The sequence below is a fragment of the Phalacrocorax aristotelis genome, chromosome 7 (assembly GCF_949628215.1).
Source record: "Phalacrocorax aristotelis chromosome 7, bGulAri2.1, whole genome shotgun sequence".
Classification (NCBI taxonomy): domain Eukaryota; kingdom Metazoa; phylum Chordata; class Aves; order Suliformes; family Phalacrocoracidae; genus Phalacrocorax; species Phalacrocorax aristotelis.
Window position 1 is genome coordinate 41,622,951 of NC_134282.1, and position 15,778 is coordinate 41,638,728.

Sequence of the window (15,778 nt, forward strand, 5' to 3'; positions counted from 1 at the left end):
TTGTCTACCATTTTCATCTGTACTTGAAATATGCATGTGTTTAGAGAGCTAAACACAATCCTCATTTTTACAGATTTCAGTATAAAATATTGTAAATTAAGGGAATGTAGCTTTATTTTTAATAAACAATGAAAGGCCCCATCTTAATTTCATTAACTCCAAATCCCTTAAGTCCAGTGAGATGTATGGCATTGATGAAATACAAGATTAGACAAGGCTCCATCAGCCCTGTAACTTTGTGTAAAGGTAGAATATCTATGTGTGTTTATGCAAACATAATGCATTTTATGGTATTTCAAGTAGTTTTTGTTGACAGGAACTGAATTACCCTGTTGATCCAGCTGCTTTGCCACCCCTACGAAATCCTGACATACTTGTTGGTGAAAATGATCTCACTGCACTTAGTTATCTCCATGAACCAGCAGTTCTACACAATCTTAAAGTTCGTTTTGTGGAGTCTAAGCTTATATACACCTATAGTGGTAAGCAAAGTCAAATGCAAAGTTTAAAAGAAATTCTTAAAAAAAATAAATCTTGGGTTAGTTTGCAATATGATGTGAGCAATGTTTTCCTCAAGTGTATTTCAAGTCATTCAAGTTTTTTTATGAGTATAGACTTGTTTGATGATCAGGATCTCCTACCTAGCTTAGAAAATATTGCAACTTTGTATCAGTTTAACCATTGTTGCCAGGCTTCATTGAACTAACCTATGTTTTATTTTTGTTTTGTGCGCTCGGTTGTAGGAATAATTTTGGTTGCAATAAACCCCTATAAACAGTTGCCAATATATGGAGATGCTATTATCCATGCGTATAGTGGGCAAAACATGGGGGACATGGATCCACATATATTTGCTGTCGCAGAAGAAGCATACAAGCAAATGGCAAGGTTCAGTATGTTGTTTAATGTCCATAAATAAAATTTGAAATCTGGTGGCAGTCAGTGTTAACTGTAATTTATTTTCACTCTGTATGTGCCACTGGCTATTAAGAACTTTTGAATGGGTAACTTAACTAAAGGAAGAGTAATTCCTTAACCTGCTGAGGAATTTGTAGAACTTGTAACTATTTTCATTCTTGATGAGGGGCAAAACACTCTCTTAGCAGTGAATAGCGATGACATCAGCCTAGAGGTTACAATCAAAGAGGAGTAAAAGAGAAAAAGAGATGAAAGGGAACTGATATGAGAGTTGACCACAGTTGTGTTTTCATAATTTGTTTCATATATATCATTCTTACATTTATACATGCATTTTAGACGTGTCTGATTTAAACTGTCTGATTATTTGGTTTTAGAAATAACAAAAATCAGTCTATTGTAGTCAGTGGAGAATCGGGAGCTGGAAAGACTGTATCTGCAAGATACACTATGAGATACTTTGCCACTGTGAGTAAGTCAAGCAGCAATGCGCATGTGGAGGATAAAGTATTGGCATCCAATCCAATAACTGAGGTGAATTTCAGAGAGTATTGCTCAAGTCTGTACTCATCTAGGAAAGAATTCTAAGAGCTGCTGAGTGTCTTTCTTTGAAATCTTTAGGGATGTTTTAGCTGCCTGAGTTACATATCTAAATTAGAAGTTTAGCCTCTGAATGTTACTGATGGAGAGAGGCAGTCAGCTTCAGGAACACCCAGGTTCTGCCTCATTTACCAGTGGCTCTTTGGAGCCTTTAGAGTTTTATCTGACTACATCCTGTTGATTAAATGATGGGAAAACAATATTGAACAGGTTGTTTGTTTTTATTAATTGCAGTAGAAAATGGTTAAGATACCTTATGGTGGGAAAATGTAGTTTCTCTAATTCTCAGTTTATGTTGTGTTATACTATTTGACTTGAGGCTTATTTTCAAATTTGGGCCTTAAAATTTAAATTTCTCAGCTCAATGCTGAGGATGGTGCTTGAGCACCTGAGATTTCAGGAACTTGAAGTGAATCATGTTTTGAGAAAATTAATCTTATGAAAGATGCTAGTAAAACAAATTCTAAAAGTTTATAATTTTCATAGGCTGTTGGCAATGCAAAAACCACGCGGAATGATAATAGCAGTCGATTTGGAAAATACACTGAAATTAGTTTTGATCAGAGTTACCAAATCATTGGAGCTAACATGAGAACATACCTGCTTGAGAAATCCAGAGTTGTCTTTCAGGTGGGTAGAAGTTAAAAGCCATCAATATCAGTATAGCTACTAATGTACCATCCTTTACTAGTGTCATAAAGATGATGTTATGTGAAGTATGTCTGATCAGCATTTGTTGTTTTTTTTTTTAATAGGAGCTAATGGTTTTTGTAATAAGAAACTAATTTATTCCATGTTCTTCCATATGTTAAGTGAAGGAGGTATCACAGGGACAATTCCCTGAAATAAGTGCAAGAAGTATTTAAGAAATGTATGACTTTCAGTCACAATAGTGCCCATTGTATCTGGAAAGGAACAGTGTATATAGGGCAGAGGGCATCTCAGTAACAAAGTGGCTGAATATTTATAAGGCCGGGGCTTATTGCATGTGACTCATTACAGTATCAGAATATAACTGTGGTAATCTTCTAAAGAAAGCATCTAATTTTGTAAAAATGCTTTTTACGAAGTTTTGCTTTTTAGTAGTATTGTAACTTTCTAAGTGCTATGAGAAATACTTCTATATATCTGCTGTTTGAAGGATGGTTTGGAAATAGTTTTCTGCGTTACCACAGGGCAGCATTTCAGCTGGCACTCCTACACAGTTGTTCATTACAGTATTTGTCAGTTCTTATTAGTAGGTGGTTGTTCATGCTGAAGAAATTATTGGAGTAACAGCCTTGGGGAAAGAACTCAGCATGTCGGTAGTGGAAATGAAGTATACCTGAATTTATCACTTTCAAAGCTCTTGCTGAAGTCTACGATATGCCCTTTTAATATTAGGCAATTTCTTTGCCAAGCTATGTTGCAGCAGAATTTAGCCTTCAAGTACCATTATCTCTTTACAGTAGTGTTGAATATTGACTATTTTCTATTTGTTTGTTGTTTCAGTTTGGGGTTTGGTTTGGGTTTTTTTGTTTCTGTAACGGTATTCTTTGCTTTAATTTACAGTCAGAGAATGAGAGAAACTACCATATATTTTATCAGTTGTGTGCATCTGCTATGCAACCTGAATTTAAGCATCTTAAATTGGGTAGGTCTCAAGAAAATTACCTACGCTTCATTTTTGCCATGCAGGATATTGAAGATTGGATTTTCAAATGCTAGGATGTTAAGTGCTTTATAGCGTAAATCTCACAGCGTTACAATGAGACTTGCATTTTTAAGTCACTTAGCTATTAATCCTGCTTGTATTGAACTTGGTAGCAAATCCTTAGTAACTTGAATAGTGCATGATCAAGTACCTAAGTGTCTTTGAAAATCTCATCCTAATACTTTCTGTAGTGACAGATGCCATAATGACAGTTTAGGGGCTTGATTCATTTATCTACGGAGAAGTTTTATTGCCACCTGGGAGAAGCAGACCTTAGGTATATGTTTACTCAGTCTTCATTCCTGTTTGTTAGATCAAGTATTAAGATAGCCAGGAATTGTATTAATACTTCTTTGTGTCAGCTTAACTGACTTAGGCACATGGATTTCTCTCAGAAAGAGGACCTCCAGCTCATTGCTGAAGAGCTGTCATCTGACAGCATCTTTAATTTTCTGGTGTTACAATAGTCTATAACAGTTGGCTATCCCTAGTTCTGATTTTTCCAGCATTACAAGTTTTGCTTCTTATCTATAGGAAGCGCAGAAGAATTTAACTACACAAGAATGGGTGGCAGCACAGTAATAGAAGGAGTTGATGACAGAGCAAATATGGTGGAGACTAAGAAGACATTTGCCTTACTGGGTAAATTCCTGGGGATAACTTTTCAATAGATTTAAAAATTGGGGTTTTTTTTCTGAAAGAGTCAAAAGTGGATTGTTTCTGAAATGTCCAAAACATTAGTAGTAGCTACTAAAATAATTCGTTGCATAGCTTATCCACTGCACTGTTAGTCTGTTGTAAAAGTACTAAGCAAGAGCAAATGGCTTTTAACAATTGGTGTTCATTGTTAATGGTCAAAATCACTAAGGGCTGGACTCTTCTTGGCCTTTAAGCTAACGTGCTCTGACAGAAGTGGAGTTGGAAGCTTCTTTGCCCGCATATGGCTTATGTGAAAGCCAAATCAGACTTGAGCTGGCACTTGGGGAGGTACAGGAATTTATGCTTAATCTCTCATCAGATCAGACAGGCAGAAAGTAGGCAGAGCCAAGGCTTTGCATAGTAGTCTGCAGAGATGCTATACAATTCTTGGCTACACAGCAAAGCAAGTAATCCAGCATTGTGCTATTTTAATTAATTGTACCCTTTCTGAGTATTTAAAATTATCAAGAATTATTTTTTTCTTTTAGGTCTGAAGGGGAATTTTCAGATGGATGTTTTTAAAATACTGGCAGCAATCCTACACTTAGGCAACGTGGAAATAACAGCTGTTGGAGATGAAAGATCATCCATCAGTGTAAGGAAGTACCTCATTCAGATACCAAAATTCTCTTTTATATTCTATGCCAAAATCCTTTAGCAATAGTTTTTCTTATATCTGGGGCTCAGAACAGCATTAAATCTAGGATATTAAACTTGAGAGATTTCTCCATTTTCATCTGTATAGAATTACAGCAAGCGTTCAGGCAAATCCTGTTTTGTACCCAAGTTCAGAAAGTCTGAGCAAAAGACAAAGTGTGGATAAGAAAACCCCACATCGAATTGATCCACAGCTGTTTGAAAAGCCTTTTGGGACTAACTGCAGGATACAGGAAACAGAGCATTGTCAAAACCACTCAGAATGTGTTCCGGCAAACTATGCAAGTCTAAAAAGCAAGGACACCTAAACACAGACTAAAGTAACTTTTTCTTTCAGTGTCTTAAACCAAAGCATTTCATCCAGTCTCAGTTTTTCTGTCCTATACCAGTAGCTCCATCTGGTATGATTTGCTTTAGCTCTTCTTGATATTTTGCCAAACGAAGAAGTGAACAGAGCCCCTTGTCTGTGTAAAAACAGAAGTAATAGTTTGATGTCAGTGGTGCCAGTATTTCACTGTCTAGACAACAGTTAAAGTATTAAATGTAATCTAATAATATTTATTTATTTTCTTTAAAGCTGGAAGATAAACATCTCAATATATTCTGTGAACTTCTGGATTTAAACTGTGAGAAAATGGCACAATGGTTGTGCCACCGAAAGATTATCACTACCTCAGACACTGTAATAAAGCCAATGACAAGAGCTCAGGCTGTTAATGCAAGGGATGCTCTGGCAAAGAAGATCTATTCTCATGTATTTGACTTTATTGTGGAAAGTATTAACTGCGCTTTGCAGTTCCATGGCAAACAACATACTTTTATAGGTGTTTTGGACATTTATGGGTAAGAGTGTCTCTGGAAACAAATTTATTTTAAATTGTGCCTTTTCTTTGGAGTTGATAAGAGCCACTTTTCAGTTTGTACTGCTAATGAATTTGGAGGGGTTTGTTTTTAGTAAAAGGTCATAGTCATGTAAGTTCTTTAGCATCCAGAATAGTGGAAATATTTAGCAATTATAAATATTAGTATTTTTGGTGAATGAAGTTTAAATTTAACTTTTGATATGATACTTATAGATTTCTTTCTGGATCTTTTAGCTCTGTTTATCTGGTAACATTAACTTCTAGGGAAGTTTTGAAATGCCTTGGCATCTTCATTAGTCTTATGGCTATTTAATTTTCTTAGAAACATTGGGGTAGCTTCAAAGTCTTACAAGGGTATTACCATTTGTATTTAAATGTCAAGGGATTTCTTTTTTTCTCATTTGACATGTGCTTCAGCTTTGAAACATTTGATGTGAACAGTTTTGAACAATTTTGCATCAATTATGCTAATGAAAAACTGCAGCAGCAATTTAACCTGGTATGTTCTTTTATTTGTTACAGTTCTTTATCTTATTTTGCTTCAGTTTTGAGATTATCAATAATGGATATTAGCAAATGCTATATGTATTTGAGTAATGAATATTCGGGTTAATGGCTAATTTTATTTTTATATCTATAAGTGCACATACACACACACATATATAAAAAAATGAAAATTTCTGAGTTTATTTTCTTACAAGACAGACATGTAGTATACTACAAAATATATAACTCTTTGTTTCTGTCTTATATATACAATCACAAGCATGCACACGCATGCATGTATTTATTTTCTTCCTGGATTGTAACCTTACATTCCCATAACTTTCACATATCTAGCATGTCTTTAAACTTGAACAAGAAGAATACATGAAAGAAGATATCCCATGGACTTTAATAGACTTCTATGACAACCAGCCTGTCATTGACCTTATTGAAGCTAAAATGGGAATTTTAGAACTTCTGGATGAAGAGTGCATGGTAATTGAAAAATTCTTCTATTTATAAGCTCCTAAAAAACTCTATAGATTTTTACAAGTTGAGCTTGTAATCCATATTTTGTCGTTTTAAATGGGAAGTAGAGCTTTTTCCTCACAAAAGGAACATTAATGTTTGCCCTCTATTTGTTAATTTTCATTGTAAGCCACTTAGTCTATTTTTATTTTATAAAATTAAGACCTAAAACTAGATTCTTACCTAGAGGCTGTGGATTAATGCATCCTGCCTTCTTCAAATAATTTGCTACAGAGAGCCACTGGCTAGTCTGAAAAGACAAAAACCAGTTTGTTCTCAGGCCTCATAACTCACTGAAGATGCTTTATTCAAACAGTATTTATTGATAGTAGGTGGTTTTGCTGGTTTTAACAGTCCAACAGAATTTTGTTAGAGATCACCCTTTTTATTTTTACAGTTACCTCATGGAACAGATGAAAACTGGCTTCAAAAGTTATATAATAATTTTGTCAATAAAAATGCACTCTTTGAAAAGCCGAGGATGTCAAACACATCTTTCATCATTCAACACTTTGCTGATAAGGTAAACAACCCAGTATTATTTCACCCTGTTTCTATCAGTAGCTCATTCATAAAAAAACCAAACTTAGTAAACAGAGGAAATACTAACCATACTTGATTGGAACTTCCATAAAATTGACCTTCAATACATAGTACTGTGTATTTATTGGTCATACTGCCCATAACATGCCATTTAAACATAAGAAGTGCTTAAGGTAATGAATTTGAGAGTATAAAAATAAATAATTAACTTAAAGAGGCAGAAAGATAGTACAATGTATAAATAAAATAGTTAAGATTGTAGTTTGTACACATTTTGGTCTCAGTTATTTACTGAGTAATGTAGTATTCCTTTTTTGGTATTTTGATTTGAAATCATAAAATAATGAAGAAGGGAGGAAAGAAATGCCTGATGAAGGCAGAAGGGAATTGCAGTTGATAGTGGATTCTGACAGTTTGTCCTGCCTCTGAATTTGCAGTATGGGTGTATTTATGTTTGCCATAATGAAACTGGAAAAAGCAGAGTTTCAGCCATCATGTTTAAGACTAATAAAGAGCTGTTGGACACCACAGCTTAGAGAGTAAAAATCATTGTTTTGCTGACTGTTCATGTTTTGCTGAAAAGTTAATGATTTCACCCATTTGCACAGGTAGAATACAAATGTGAAGGATTTCTGGAAAAAAACAGAGATACAGTACATGAAGTATTGACTGAAATCTTGAAAGAGAGCAAGGTTTGTCAACAATCAGTAGTGATTAATTTTCCAAATACCTGATTTTTCTGGAGTTCATTCAGATGTGATTTTAAAAGATTTGTTCTGATAAAAACATTTTTTAACAGGTTGAATGAATTTGTTTAGTCTTAATTTTTATTAATATTCTACAGGTGTGATTTTTTTTTTTTAAAGTCAAAACAACATACAAGATGGAAAACCACAGCATTCAACTTTTTCATATATGTGTATTTATTTTGCTAGTTATGTTAGTAGTTTTTGTTGTTTTAATGTCTCCCTTGAAGAGCATTTTGGAATCCTTGAAACTGAACAATTCACCTTTTTTTTTTTTTTTAATAGTCATTACATGTGCCTTTGATAGGTAGTTTATCATTAGCAGCTGCCTTTGTTTGTTCTTCAGAAGAGATTAAGAGAATACCAGGGCAGGGAAAACATCAGATGTCTTATACGTGCCTGCCACTTCCCATCTGCTTGAGGACCTTGTCCCTTTCAAGTCTACAGCTTTGAGGCTTCAGGATTACTATTAAGAAGCTAGCTTAATCTGAAAAAAACCCCAAACATATTCTTAATTTAAATGAAATATTTTGAAAATATAACCTTAAATGTTCTTATTTTTAACTGTGTTCTATATTTATGTCTATGTTTGCTCATATTGAAATAGCTTTTGCAGGCCTACTTAACACTTGTTTTGTCTGTGAAATGTCTAAGTGTTTCACAATAGACTCAGAATTGTTGCAGCTGTTTTCTCAATTGTTGGTTGTTTGTGGCTTAAAGATCAGTTCCAAGCCCTGCAATACCTGACCTAATCATTAAGATGGATGGGTTTGCATTTTACATTATAGTAAATGTAATTTTTATTTAAATGTTATTATAGTTACACAGTATTTAACTGTGATTCTTTCACCACGCTTTTAGTTTCGTCTCTGTGCAAATTTCTTTCAAGACAATCCAGTGTCCATTTCACCTTTCAGTTCAACTATAAACATCAAATCTGCAAGACCTGTTCTCAAGTCCCCTAACAAACAGCTCCGTATGACTGTTGGCAGTAAGGTACTACATAAACGTGCTATTCTGTGATGTTTGTACTTTCAGGGAAGTGTACCGGGCTGTCTGAGGCTGTGGTGCTCTATTCTGTTACTATTCATGGACTATCCGTTTTTTAGTACAGCAAGAGCCAGCCCCAGTGCAGTGCTCCAGGTCTGGGTATAACTAGGTGTGTTTGATTTATACGTAGGAGTGTTATATATATATATATATATATATATATATATATATATACCAGTCCTGCTGTTAGGTACAGCAGGACTGTTAGATTTCCTGCATTTAAGGTCTAAACCCTAAGAAAATCTCCCAGTGTCCAGCCAAAACCTAACAAAGAATTGAAAAACTAAGAATTTACTTTTTCCTTAGCTGTAAATGTTTCATTAGCAAAACTGTTATGTCTATTTTCCAGTTCCGGAATTCTTTGTCTTTACTTATGGTGACACTCAGTGCAACCACCCCTCATTATGTACGATGTATAAAGCCAAATGATGAGAAGTTGCCTTTTGAGTAAGTATGTTAGTGGTGTTGTATTACCTTTAAAATTAAAAGAGTGTTATTCTATTTCACAGTAGCTACATGTCAGCAAGCTAAATTCTTATTGTTGAACAACTTTCCACACAAAACATATTCTTCCTTTCAAGATAGCTGAAGTAAAATATACAGTCTTCTTACAAAAATAGAATAATTCAGTAATAGTTATTGATACCTTGAAAATTCTTCATTATCCTAAAATGTTTTGACTCAGAATGACTCAGATATTAGTGGTTTTGTATTAACAATTTTAGGGAAAAGGCTGTCCACCTTTGATTTAAGTTGGTGGATATTTTGTTTAGGTCTGTTTGCTCTTTTACAGTATGGATTAGCACCAATTCATATTTAAGGAATAAAAGCCATTGCCATTTTCTTTGTGAACTTCCCTTTTGTCCACAGAAATATTTAGAAGAGCTTTAGAAGTCAGAAAAGGTGTGAGCAGTGTTGCACATAGCCTTGTCTTCTTCCCACAATTTTATATCATCTTAATCTTATAATACAATCATATATGCGAGATAGGTTGCGTAATTCCTGCTTACAGTTAGTGGTTATCAAGCTAGACATAGGAGTTAACCTTGATGCAGCTATTGGTCTGGTTTGTGGGCAGGTATGTGGAATGTATTTTCAGTTATACAGCTTTTAGCTGGAAGGTAGTGTAATGAGAAATGAAATAAAAGCTTTTTTCATATCTGAGGAGGAGGGAAGAGGCAAACTTTGACTCTAAATTAGTTTTTAAAAATGTGTTAAGTTACTTTCTTGAAGCCAGACAAAATCTATCTATGCAAAACATGTTACAAATGGCACTGTTTCACTATCGCCTCATTATTTTGTGTAATAGCAATGAGGAAGAAAATAGCTTGGGTAGTATAAAAACATGTCTGAATTAGACTAGAAGAACTTACCGTAAGTTTGTGAAAGAACAAAGTCATCTGTCAGCCACAGGGTTCTCTCAGCTAGTACTGGATTGACACTGTAGCATAGTGTTCTGTGGGCACATCAGCTCTGGTCCAGAATTGGAAAGGGTCTTTCCATGCCTTGTGTTGATAATCTTGAACCCAGATACTCATGTGTAAATCCTGGTTTATTAGTAAGCAGTGTGCTAAAGAGTACCTAGAGAGACTGCTGCAGGAATTTATTTCTGTGTATGTTTTGTGCTGCGGGAGGCATGATTCTTTGCCACTTATTGATATGAGCTTTCACAGTTAATATTGAAAAGGAACAGGACTTTTTAGAAGAGAAAAATAAATATAGTCTTCCTTTTGTTCTGAGGCAGAAAAAGAAAACCCAGATACTCCCTATCACATATTAAAAAAACAAGACACCATATAAGAAGTAGGGAGCCCTGCATCCTACAGGCAGAAATAGAAATTCAGCTAGTAGAATGGCTATAATTATTATAACATGCCAAACACAGCAAAAATGTGAAATATAACTCTGCTTTCTTAGGTTTGATTCAAAAAGAGTGGCTCAGCAACTGCGAGCATGTGGTGTTTTGGAAACAATTCGGATTAGTGCACAGAGCTACCCATCCAGGTAGGGATAGCAGTGGGTCTCCATATGTCAAAAAATACTTAGGTGTCTCTTAAATGAATTGCATTTGCTAACTTCTAATTTTCCAGGTGGACTTACATTGAGTTTTTCAGCCGTTACAGCATTCTTATGTCACAGCAGGAACTCTCCATAAATGATAAAAAGCAGATTTGCAAGATTGTTTTGCAGCGGCTAATCCAGGTTAGTTCATATGCACTGACCCGTTATGTATTAAAGCATCTATTATTAATAAAAGCTCTCTTTTGCCAGGAGTAGTATCTCACTCCTCAAATAGGAAAGGTATTTACATTATTACTATCTTTCCTGATCTAGTGTGTTGCACATAGGCTTGTGAGTTGAACAACCTTGTGTTGTGACACAGTCACAATGTGGCTGTAGACAGATGATTTAACCTCTCCATGCTTAGTATCTTCATTTATGAAATGAAAGATATTCGGCCTATATAAACCAGTGAACAGTAAATGGTATACATTTGTCAAGTATTAGAAGTTTACACATATGTGAGGGCTTTTGATGGTGGAATGCAGCATACTGGAGAACTGTTCTAAAAATCTGCTTTTTTGCATATTGCTCCTATTTGTTAGACAAGTCTGTGGTGATGAGCCTGGTCCAAGTCAAACCAGCAATTCAAGGCAGCATGTCAGGACTGAGTTCAGACTCAGGGATGCCGAAGACCAAACATAGGCATACTTGCCAACATAGCTCCAGCACAGGCCAAGGGTGGGAGCCTGAGCTTAAAAGCAGCTTCCCCCCTGAGTTTTTGCTCATATAGCTTGCTGATTCAAGGCCAGACATGCACCAAAAGATAGCTTTGAGCCCAAGGAACCGGACTTGTAGGAGGTGGTGAAGAGGTTGCTTTCCAAATCATCCTTTTAATGTGAGATCACTAGAGTGTGATTTTTGGATGTAATTCTCTGGTTCTTTTCTGCTAAGTGGAGTTCCCCCCATATACTCCTATCTACAAAGGAGGCAGAAAGGTTTTTCTTATTTAGCAAGATCATGTCATTTCAGAAGAGCTTGCCTGAAGTGACAATTTGTAAAGGAAGAGTGTCTGGTCTACAATAATAAACTAAAAACTTAATATACGTATTGTTTTCTTTTTCAGGATCGTAACCAATATCAGTTTGGGAGAACAAAAATTTTCTTCAGAGCAGGACAGGTTGCTTACTTAGAAAAACTGCGATCAGATAAACTGAGACACGCATGCATCATGATCCAAAAGAGTGTTCGAGGCTGGTTGCAGCGGAAGAAATTCCTTCACATAAAACAAGCAGCTATTATAATACAGCAGTATTTCCGGGGGCAGCGGACTGTACGGTACTTTTGGCTGATAAACAAATTTGCTATTAGGGCATGCCTGGAGGGATATAGAAGGTCAAACTGATGCCCAACACTAATTTGGAAGTGTCATTTTTATGAAAGAGCAATTCAGATTGTATTTCTATTTCCTCTTAATTGTAATTATGGACTTGAAAATGTCCAAGTTATTGGGCTGATATGAGGAAAAGACTCTAGCAGATTTCAAATGTTGTCTGTCAGATTCCTGAGAGCTCAGTCCTTAGCGAATGATGTTGGCTTGGGCTTAATGCTTAGCTTCAGAGCTAGAGAAGACATCCAGTAGCAGAAAGGAAAAGCAAGGGTCTACAAATTAGTGTGTACAAATTATCACGAGGAATTATGCAGCAGAGAAATTGCACCAGTCACTCACAGAGCAGACTGCTAGGAAGATGGCTCTATGCAGGCTTTGGAATTTTCAGAAATAGACCATCAGAGCAATTGCTTGTGGAACAGATTTCAGAGATTGTGGATAATTCCCCCTCTTTCACTTCGAAGACAAAGGTGTGTTTTAGATAGTGGATGCCTGTTTTCAGTATCTTCTTTTCTGTGTGTGTGATTTGGCTGACCGAGGGAACAGTATGAGAAATGTAATATGACCTAAGTAAACTTTATTTTCCTTTGAATTAAGGCAAGCTATAACTGCAAGAACTCTGAAGCAAACATGGGCAGCTATAATTATTCAGAAATACTGTCGGGGTTACCTGGTCCGTAGAGTTTGCCAGCTCATCCATGTGGCTGCTGTAACTATTCAAGCTTATACAAGAGGATTTCTAGCACGAAAAAAATATCAGAAGGTACAGCCTATCAAAAATTTTATTTCAGTAACTGAAAACAGGTATTGCTCTATAAGAAAGATGGAGACAAGGACAATGATCTCTAATAATTTACCTTTTGCATGTCTGGCTCTCTTATATTTTATTTTTATATTGTTACTATAAAAATACTGATACACAGTAGCTTGGATCTAATCTCTGAGCTACCAAGAACTCTGTCAGGTTTATATTTGATGCAGATCATTTAGTGTCATTACTACAGTGGTTCAAATGTGTCTGCAGTCCAGGTATTTCAGTATTTTGATACTTCCATGAAAAACATTGTCATTACCAGTGTATGGAGATTCACAGAATGTTGTAATTGATGCTGATTGAGATGTAGATAATTACAGAGAGATGTTAATATTTTATTTTAAAGGTGCTCAAAGAACATAAGGCAGTGATCCTTCAGAAATATGCCCGTGCATGGCTTGCCAGGCGCAGATTTCAGAATATTCGGCGGTTTGTATTGAATATCCAGCTTTCATACAGAGTTCAGCGACTGCAGAAAAAGATAGAAGAACAGGTGAGGGATACCAGTCAGTTTTATGTTTTGTACTAATTTTTTTGTCATACCTGTTTTATTCAGAGCTCTCATGTTGACTAGAGTCTTATGTGAATTACAATATTCATACTTTACTTGACAGTACAGGAGAATATGTAAGGGATGTGGTCCTTTATTATAAACCACTAGTATTCTTCCTACCTCCAGGGCAGGAAGAATCATCCAGGGTTTCCTTATATTTTTGGATTAGTTGTGCCAATGAGAAAAGTCTGCGATTAACTTTTTTTTTTTTTTTTTTTACTATTTTTTAAGTGGTCTATTCAATCTCAGGATGGGGTTACTTTTATTAGGGTGAATGATGTGTGGAATACTGCTCTGGTGCAACATATTTAGTAACTTTGGGAATTTGATATTATGTTTATTTTGCAGCTTTTTTTGAAAGCCATACCAGCCAAACCATCTTTAAGATGGCAGCTTTAATCTAATTGATGTAAACAATCTTTGTTTTAAATAGTCATGACTGATATGGGATGGTGAACAGAAACAGGTCGGGTGCTTCCTTCAAAATTCCATTAAACAGTTTCAAGTGTGCAGTTTTCTGTTTTCTTTTAACCTGCCTTGCTTGTTGTAGAGTAGAGAAAATCATGGTTTGCTGGAACGATTGACCAATCTGGCTTCAACTCATATGAATGACATGGATACAATTCAGAAACTCGAATTAGATCTTGGAAAGTTAACTGCTCAAAAGAGAACATATGAAGAGAAAGGGAAAAAATTTAAAGAGGACAGTGAACAGGTAAATTTTAATTGGCATCTGGGTGCTTTTATTTAGTTTAAACAATTATTTCAGTTACTGGATTTATCAAATGGATGATTTGAGAGTTACTAAGTAACTCCACTTTAGTGGGGGTGACAGGGAAGGAAGGGAGTCCATATATGTTTGTTAAAGCATACGACCTTCTGTGACCTGTTTCTTCCTCCTTTGTAATTTGTATGTTATTCTTACTTTTTGTGTGTACAGAAAATCTTAAAACTTGAGAATCAGAATAAAGAATTACAAGAACAGAAAGAGACCTTAGAAATAAAGCTCCAAGAAAAAACTGATGAAATGAAAGGTACTAAAAACTAAAAAAGGTTTTAAAGGAGTTATAAAGGAGTTATAGTGGGGGAAACTGGGGGAAAAAAGTGGAGAAAAGTTGTAAAGTCAGGTTTTCAGCAAAGGTAAATTACTTCTGTTCTAAAAAAAGCAATATAAATGTTGAATTTACAGTAAATTTAAAGTTGCTCCTAAGCTTCTCTTGCTTAGAATGTGTAGTGCAAATGCATTTAATTTAATACTTTCAGTAGGAAAAGCTGTCCTCCTAGTGTCTTTCCTGTCTCATATGCATGCAATCCATCAAAGTGTCACTTTGTCCTTGGTTCCTTTCATATACAGCTTTTATGAATCTGATTTCAAAGGTCACAGGCAGCACATGAGATCAGGTATACTTAGATGAATAACACTCTGGTGTTTCAGAACCTTTGTATTCTACAGCATTACTTGCAAAATTTGCTGTGATATTTTTTGGCACTTGAGAGGGTAATTTCAGACTTAAAAAATGTTAAGGATTGATTATTGAAACAAAACTTCTCATTGTGGTCATACTGTTTTAATAAATGCACATAACTGCGTTACGGTCTTTGAAATATTGAAATATTTTTTGACAGAGAAAATGGATGACCTCATGAAGCAACTCTTCAGTGAAGTGCAAAAAGAAGAAAATCAGAGAATGTATGGAATCTCAATCTTATGGCTTTGAAATAGCATTCATTTTTCTTTTTCCTTGCCTTTCTTTCTCCTGCTGTAAATGTTTAATGTTCACATCACTTATGAATCTGTCAGTGTTCTTGGACATTAATGCTAGTACTGAAGTACTTCATGTACAGTTGAGAAAAAGCATGTGCTTGCTTGTGTGTCAGTCACATGCAGGAAATTATATTGTAGACTTGAGACTGCTTTTGCAGTTTCCTGTCTTTTCATGTGTCTTCTGAGAATTGAAAGGCAAGCCGGATCATAATGGTTCATTTGGAGATATCCTCAGAATTCAGTCAGGGCTGGAAAAGCAGCTAATGGCTATACCAGTCAGAATTCCTGTGAAGTGACTATTAAAGGACAGAATTGAAAGATTCGGCTTGGACAAAAGCAGTGTTTGTAAAGAACATTTGGCTAAAAATATAGGGGAAATTTTTTTTCCCCTGTGGTATTTCATTTGAAGTATGAAGAATCTTATTATTTAACAATAAATGGTTGATGCTTTGCAGCATGCTTTTCTCAGATC

The 15,778-nt window shown here is 35.4% G+C and overlaps 1 protein-coding gene across 3 annotated transcripts in view; it reads left to right on the top strand.

Annotated features, from left to right (window-relative positions):
• Positions 1-15,778, top strand: part of MYO5C (myosin VC) — a 36,663-nt gene that overhangs the window by 4,825 nt on the left and 16,060 nt on the right. For 2 of the 3 annotated variants that reach the window (XM_075100342.1, XM_075100344.1), the window contains 22 exons: positions 317-482; positions 744-888; positions 1,296-1,452; positions 2,005-2,148; positions 3,070-3,151; positions 3,746-3,853; positions 4,399-4,505; positions 5,145-5,410; positions 5,848-5,929; positions 6,271-6,411; positions 6,842-6,967; positions 7,596-7,679; positions 8,595-8,729; positions 9,133-9,230; positions 10,701-10,787; positions 10,874-10,985; positions 11,911-12,122; positions 12,772-12,937; positions 13,335-13,481; positions 14,092-14,256; positions 14,482-14,575; positions 15,168-15,231. In XM_075100342.1, the coding sequence (XP_074956443.1) occupies positions 317-482; positions 744-888; positions 1,296-1,452; positions 2,005-2,148; positions 3,070-3,151; positions 3,746-3,853; positions 4,399-4,505; positions 5,145-5,410; positions 5,848-5,929; positions 6,271-6,411; positions 6,842-6,967; positions 7,596-7,679; positions 8,595-8,729; positions 9,133-9,230; positions 10,701-10,787; positions 10,874-10,985; positions 11,911-12,122; positions 12,772-12,937; positions 13,335-13,481; positions 14,092-14,256; positions 14,482-14,575; positions 15,168-15,231 (2,888 nt within the window). The remainder of the gene's footprint in view (positions 1-316; positions 483-743; positions 889-1,295; positions 1,453-2,004; positions 2,149-3,069; positions 3,152-3,745; positions 3,854-4,398; positions 4,506-5,144; positions 5,411-5,847; positions 5,930-6,270; positions 6,412-6,841; positions 6,968-7,595; positions 7,680-8,594; positions 8,730-9,132; positions 9,231-10,700; positions 10,788-10,873; positions 10,986-11,910; positions 12,123-12,771; positions 12,938-13,334; positions 13,482-14,091; positions 14,257-14,481; positions 14,576-15,167; positions 15,232-15,778) is intronic. The other variant, XM_075100343.1, reaches the window with a different exon arrangement.